Genomic DNA, 7,082 nt, shown 5'->3' on the forward strand with positions numbered 1-7,082 from the left:
TCAAACCTGCATCCTCATGGATTCCAGTCAAGTGCTTAACCCACTGAAGCACAACAGGAATTCCTCACCTCTGCTTCTTATGCTGCCTTATGTTCATTGTATCCATCTGCCTCTCCTATTTAACTAGGAATGCCCTACCTTTCTTGTTTCTCAATTTCCAACCCCCAGTGCATAGCATTTGCTTAATATATATTTGCTGAGTCAATGAATAGAGAAACACTTGGCAGCTGTTACCATCAACCACTATTCCCTGGAATATTTTAGCTAATTCTATTTTTCAGATGACCCTTGTGCACCAACTACCCTTTTGTTGAAAAATAGAAATGGAAAAGGAGGGGTATAAAGGCTGCTCTTCGCTGGCCAGTGATGTCCCTAAGTACTCCGCCTTCAGTGATAAGGAGAAGGTTTCTCGTTCCACACAGAGAACATTCATGGTACCGTTTATCTTTACCCTTCTATGTCAGAGCCAAGGCAAGCCAATGACCACATGGAAAAGGATGTTTTTCAGTGACATTTATTTCAGAATCATTGAACAATCTGATCGTCCTTCTTCATTCATAAGCATTCTTCTTTAAATAATTTGAGCTTATTATGTTTTCAGGGTTGGTGAGAGATTATAAAGTGGCACACTCACCCCAAAGAAATTGATTCCATAGCTATGGAAGACTAAGATCTTTCACAGACACTGCTGCTTCTTGGCCTCCTTGAATTAAGTTAAATAGACCAACCCACAATTAAATAGATAAATAGTTCAGTGATCGATCATCAGAAGCTGGGTGCCAAGGACAGAGGACTGCCAGTGACCCTAGTGTGCCATGGTTTCCACCAGGCTAGCTTTGAATGAGGAGAAGGGGTGAGAGAAGGCTGGCTTAGAGGATGGAGTCTGTGCATGGACTTGGAGAGGAGGGGGCTGTTCCTCCTCACTGGGGGGCAGGGGGATCTCCTTAGCACTAATCTAGGGAAGACAGCTGGGCATCGATTAGACAATAGTGAAATTCAGGCAGCAACCATGTACCAACTTTTCCAGTCCCCTTCTGCCAGCCTCCGGGGTTCTTCAGCCCATGTGGACCCTCTGGGTATGGCTTTCCTTAGGGAGAGAGGACTTCCATGGTGAAGTCAGTTATATCTTGGCGGCCTTTGGAGTTTCCCAGGAAGACGGGCTTTTGTTCTGCTTGAGAGGTGCTGATGTACCAGTTGGGGTACAGGGCAGACTCGAATTCAACTCTGTTCTTGATTTCTGTCTTGTAGAAGACGAATCGCTTCTCCATGTCCCTCTTTGGGTAACTTTTGGGGTCTACATCCTGCAGCAAAGCAGAAATACACGTTTGTTGCAAGGGACAGGTCAAAGATACCCTACTCTGATCTGGGAAAAGATGTTCTCCAGGTCAGCTGGAGATGAAACATATAAACAGGTCACAGGGGCAAGTGCCAGGCTCCTGACATATCTTTGTGACCCCAGCCTTCGGTATGGTGACCAAAAGAGCCCTCATCCTTTTCTGAAACAGTGCCAAATGGTAGGGAGCATGACACAGATGGGAAGGTTATTAAAAGTGAAAATTAGATGAAAGCTTCTGGAAATACCTAGGTTCCAGGGACTTGTGCTGTGTATTTCCTCATGGCCCTGGCTAGAATGACTTCAACTTGGAGAGGAAGCTTTTGCTGGGAATGCTGGTGGGGGCAAGTATGATGTTGGGAATGGCATGGAGATGATGACAGGTGACAGGTGCTTTGAATCAATTAAGTTCCCAAAGTGTCATCTACCAAATGGAGCAACCCTAACAAGAGACTCCCCTTCCAATCCCAACATTGTATGATCGATGGGGGGCTAACAACAGCAGGATGTAAGCACATCAGCAGAATGATTTAACTTGCCACAATGGGAGTGAAAGTTACCTGCATTAACCCTTACCTGAACTTATTATATTCAACTTATTTACACATATGGAAAATTACCAACTGGTTCTGCTCCCAGACTTTCTGGGGGTGGGTAGGGGGAAGAGGTCACTGTCTTGGAAATAATGGCTGGGGGTGCTTCAGTGAAGCCCAAGAAGGGCCTTCAGCCCTTGGTACTCACTCACCTCCAGCTGCAGGGTGGGTGTGTCATCTTTCATCACACAAGACAGGTATAGATTCTTTCCCTTGATCCCTAAGGTCACAGGTATCTTGTCATCGCTGTCATCTCCTTGCACAAAGCTCATGCAGAACACCACTGAGGGAAGGAGAGGGGCCTGTGGTCAGGGACATAGCACTGCAGAGTTGGACCAAGCACTGGACCCTTAGCCTAGGACTGGTGCCATTTAGGATCCTCTTTAGCATCCAAAATTCCTATGGCCTCATAGACAGGAGAGCTGGCTTCTCCCAGACAATAACAGGTTCAGTTGGTTGAATCAGGTTTTTCCCCAAAGAAGGGTCTGGGGGCTTTTCAGAGCCTCACCACAGTGGCAATAAACAATTAGAAGCTCTGATTTTTAGAAGAAAGCAAGCCATCTTTGCCCCTGCCTGATGATGTGCCTATCCACAACACCATAACAGTCTGACCAATGTGAACAGCAAGAAAAGAAGTAAAACCAGATTCCTAAAGGACATCAGGCACAGATCTGTTTCAGGAACATGGAGCAGCCAGTGGGATGAACTTGAAGGAGGAGGGCTGCTTGACTAGGTGAAGTGGTCCAAAGAGAGATGCTCATTTTAATCTTCCTTAGTCACAGCTGTCTCCCTTGGAGGCCCCAAGGTTGTGCTTCTGATGCAATTCTGGAGAAACAGAATTGTCTTGGCCAGGCTGAGAAGCTTTCCCCCTGTGATGCCTCTCTCCAAGGTCAGCAGCTTGGATGAGACCACACTGCTCCTTTGATCTGCCCCCGGTCACACCCCTGCATACAGGGCTCAGCCACAGTGGCAGGGTGCCAGGCAGAGTCCCACCACCAATGGGCTCCCCAGACTTGAAACAATGGCCAGTGACAGTGACAGAGATACAAGTTCCTGCTCGTCAGTAAGATCGGCTTCTCAGGAACCATCTGGTATTGGGTGGGAAGGATGTTAGGGGCAAGTGGGCAAAGTTGGGAATGAGGAGGGACAAATTATCTCTTTGCCATTCTAGTTTTGACCTCCACAACAGGAAGAAGGCACCCACAGGTAGTTAGGTCCTGTCCATCAAATGACCCCTTTCCAACAGAAGCACTGACATCGCACTGTCTTTAAGTGACTTGGCTGGTCTGTGGTCCTGGATGTGCTTGTCACCTCTCTTGCTGAAAATGAACCTGCTAAGGGCCTCATCCTGGCATCCTTGCTAGGACCTACATAAAGCATGTACACACTCTGTATTCCATGATATTGCATTCATGTCAATCATTTGCCTAAATGGTCTACTTTGTTGAAGATAGAGATAATTGGCATGTTTCCAGGAGGCCAAGAAAAGAATCACGGTGTCCCCAGGTACCTTCTCTCTTCAAGTCCCCTTTGAGGAGGTGGAGAGCCTTCAGCTCATGTGGGCCAGCCAGCACCAGGGCTTTTTCATCTTTGTCCTGGAGTTTGCAGTCCACGGACTGCACGGGGGTGGCATCACAGAGAAATCCATTGGCATGCTTTTCAAGGATGATGGGCTCTGAAATGTGGAACAGAGGTGTCTTTTAGGCAGAAGATTAGAAGAGCAAACCTCATGATGTGACGCGGCAGGATCTGGTGCCTTGGAAGACATCTGAGGGAGGTCAGCCACAGTCTGATTCTAATATTGGTGGGGAGGAAGCTGGGGTGGATAAGAACACTGCACCCGGTGCCTTAAGATACGGGTTCAAGCTTCAGCTTTATTGCTTGCTGTGGAAGAGCCACAGAACTCCTTCTGCAAAAAGGCAATGGCACACACTGGCCCAGCAGGGACCTTCTGAGACTCACAGGGATAAAATGTAACCGAAAGCACCCTGAGAATGACTGGGAACTTTGCAGTTGTGAGTAGTTATCATGGTCCTGCTTTTTATTCCTGGCTTTTTAGGGCCACATCCATGGCATATGAAATTCCCCAGGCTTAGTGTCAACTCAGAGCTGTAGCTGCTGGCCTACACCACAGCCACAGCAATGCAGAATCTGAGCCTTGTCTGTGACCTACGCTACAGCTCATGGCAATGTTGGATGCTTAACCCTTGAGCAAGGCCAGGGATTGAATGCACATCCTCATGGATACTAGTCAGGTTGGCAACTGCTGAGCCACAACGTGATTTCCTCCAGGTCCTGTTTTAAGAATAATATCAATAACGCAAAAGAAAACTAAAACCATCACCAAATTGGATTATATGTAGTAATGTATGGAGATATATAGTATTTTGGGTACTTTTTATGCATGCCTATAAATTCCAGAAAAGCTTCCATTCCTCAGATTAATAGCACTAGCCAGGTACATCATTATTTCACTAAAGAAGAATTCCTTTTAAGGGAACAAAACATTCTGATGTAAGACAAAAAATAAAAAAAGAGTTGTTTCAACTACAAAAGTGGTTAGTTGGGTTTCCAGACCTCTCTGTTTTCCTCTCACTGCTGGGCATTCTATTTAAAAAAAAAAAAATTATTTTTTTGGCTGTGCCTCTGGCACTTGGAAGTTCCTGGGCCAGCGAGCAAACCCAAGCCACAGCAGTGACAACACTGGATTCCACTGAGCCACCAGGGAACTCCTGGGCCTTCTACTTTTAAAGGGTTTCAGCTTCAGGAGAGTTTAGTTGACCATTGAGTTATGGCCTCTGAGAAGGAAAGGACCAGAGATATCCTATCTGCCCTCAGCTTTCCCTAGGTACCTTCTTCAAAGACGGATGAAAAGATGCTCTTTGGGTCATCATCGCAGACGACCTGGGAGGAGGGATTCATCGGCTTCTCCTTTGCCACAATCACAGACACCATCGGCCTGGAGCTCTCGTTGCAGAGCTGGTGGGAGATTTGCAGCTGGATGCTCCCATCTCCCAGAGGGCTGAGGTCAAGGTTTTGGGTGCGGCACTGTGGATAGATCAAGAATGTCAGTGTGGTAGGTGGCTGGGCCTGAGAACTCCCATTTTGACATGAGACGGGATGCAGGAGGGGATAACAGAGCTTCTCCAGAGAATCTTTCATCTCTCTGTAGCCCAGAGAGGTTCAGCGGTTTACCCATAGGCATGTGGCAAGTGAGAGGCAGACCCCCAAACCTGAATGTGGGCTCTCTGACACCCTCCATGGTATTCTTCAAGAATACATCCCATTTTAACCTTATTTGTGTTTTCTGACACATGCTCCACCTAACCATAAACGTATGCCTTCTTACATTTTTACCTGTTTGGAAACCCAAAGCACAAGACTATGTATTAAATTTTTCATGGCTGTGATGATCATATTATCAATACTTCTATGCTCAATCAATGAGTTTTCAATTACTCTCTACAAGTTTTCGTCTTTTAAAAGCTGTTGCATAAGCATCTCGCAAACACTGTAAAAGGTGCGTGGTTCCCCTGCTGGGAACTTCTACATGTCCCCCCTGGGGCCAAAATCCTCCCAAACCCCCCAAAATTGTGGTTGATATTTGTGAAACAGGTTCCCACTTTCCCTTTGTTCAGAGAAACTGTGTAAGTGTATTAAGGCTTGAAGTTGCCCCTGGGCACAAGAATGGTTTAATGTCTTGAAGACAGTTAAAGAGACTTCTAACAGCTCAGAGGAAAGCAAGAAGTTCCTGCCCCGCACAGAGGCTCCAGCCCCTGGCAGGGGCAGTGGGAGGGTGGGCCAGACAGATACACCACACCCCCACCCAGGGCTGGAGAAAATGGGTCTCAGAGTTTGACTCTAGTGATTGACAGAGTTTCATCAGTTTTAGGGCTGAACCCTTTTTCTAAAAGGAGAAGCACTGTGCATTTAAGCCTTGGCTGCCTTGCCAACATGAGACAGCAAACACTCTCTCTACCATCATTTCTTCTCACCCTCCTCAAGCATGGCCACCATCACCAAAGCTCAGTGAACCGCTGTGGTGCCGCCGGAACTGAGGAGTGGCCTGCATCAGTCTCGCTGGAGAAGGCGAGTCAGTTCATCACAGAATTCCATAGGAATAAGGGGGCCCAGAGCCCTTTCCTTGAGACTTTCCCCTGCCCGAGCCCCTGCATGTGTTGGGAGCTAAGCGCATGGCCTTACCTTCATCTCTTTGGGGCCATCAGCCTCAAATAACAGGTCATTATTGTTGTCACTGTAATAAAAGCAGAGAGCTTGCTCAGTTATGTCCCCTGGACAGGATGAATTTTCCTTCCCTGCAAGCGATCTTCACTGTTAATAGGAAACTGCAAACAGCTTGTTCCTTAGGGCTGCCTGGAGCTAGCAGTTTCCATGGGCATATTCCTGGAGCAGCCTAGGAGGCGGGGCAGGTACCCCAGCTGCTCTCTATTGGATCTCGAGACCCCTTCCAGCCCAGTTAAAACTGGAGCTTTCCTTCTCACTGAAGCCTTCCTTCCCACTGAAGCTGGACATGCCACAAGATCCCTTGTGTCATCCACATGGAATCCCTTCTTCCTGTTTGCCAATTGTAGGTGGCCCCCTGCAATGACATCAAGTCCAGACTTACAGTGGGAAATGGGTCTTTAAACCAGGTTAACCTGGAACCCCGCTTGCCGCTAAAAGAGGCAGGATGAGGGGCAAATCTGGTCTCTAAGCACAGCTAACACTACACTCTTGAGAATAGAACCTTGCTTGCATTACTGGTACCAGTTTCCCCACTGACCCATTGTTAGCCATCACTTCCTTGGCAGGTTCAGGTACCGTGGCCATGGCTGCTTCAGAAACCTGTGTAAAGAGGAGAAAATGAGTGACCATTTGCTGTGCCAGTCCCCACCACGGCTGCTTTCACGGGTGATTTTCCTTTGGCATCTAGTACACTGCAGGCCAGCAAAGAACGAGTCTTTGAATGAATGAGTGAATGGATGAAAGAGCCCTCCTTTGGGTCCAGAGAAAAGTATTTGCTAATGTAAGCCCACACCAGAAGTGCATTTGTTAGACCTGGGGCAGAAGTTGGATATTGAAATTCTAAATAAGCAGTGTTAATTTATATATATATATTGTCTTTTTAGGCCCACACCTGTTGCATTTAGAGGTTC

General features: G+C 47.2%; 1 protein-coding gene across 1 annotated transcript; it reads right to left on the reverse strand.

Moving 5' to 3' along the window:
• Window positions 1–904: 904 nt before the first annotated feature.
• Window positions 905–6,756, reverse strand: LOC110255300 (interleukin-1 beta-like). The gene is made up of 6 exons (XM_021081957.1): window positions 6,710–6,756; window positions 6,130–6,181; window positions 4,779–4,974; window positions 3,437–3,601; window positions 2,079–2,209; window positions 905–1,301 (listed from the first exon to the last, which is right to left on the reverse strand). Exons 1-6 carry the CDS (start codon window positions 6,754–6,756, stop codon window positions 1,089–1,091), a joined length of 804 nt encoding a protein of 267 aa, XP_020937616.1. The 3' UTR covers window positions 905–1,088.
• Window positions 6,757–7,082: the final 326 nt, after the last annotated feature.

The sequence above is a fragment of the Sus scrofa genome, unplaced genomic scaffold (genome assembly GCF_000003025.6).
Source record: "Sus scrofa isolate TJ Tabasco breed Duroc unplaced genomic scaffold, Sscrofa11.1 Contig272, whole genome shotgun sequence".
Lineage (NCBI taxonomy): Eukaryota > Metazoa > Chordata > Mammalia > Artiodactyla > Suidae > Sus > Sus scrofa.

What these genes read in the sequence shown, in the direction of transcription:
- LOC110255300 (XM_021081957.1), bottom strand. Translation starts at nt 6,756, where the DNA reads ATGGCCACGGTACCTGAACCTGCCAAGGAAGTGATGGCTAACAATGG. An exon ending in AGGGGACTTGAAGAGAGAAG is followed by an intron (nt 2,210 to 3,436) that starts GTACCTGGGGAC and finishes TCCTTCCCTCAG; the next exon opens with TGGTGTTCTGCATGAGCTTT. An exon ending in CACCCACCCTGCAGCTGGAG is followed by an intron (nt 1,302 to 2,078) that starts GTGAGTGAGTAC and finishes GCTTTGCTGCAG; the next exon opens with GATGTAGACCCCAAAAGTTA.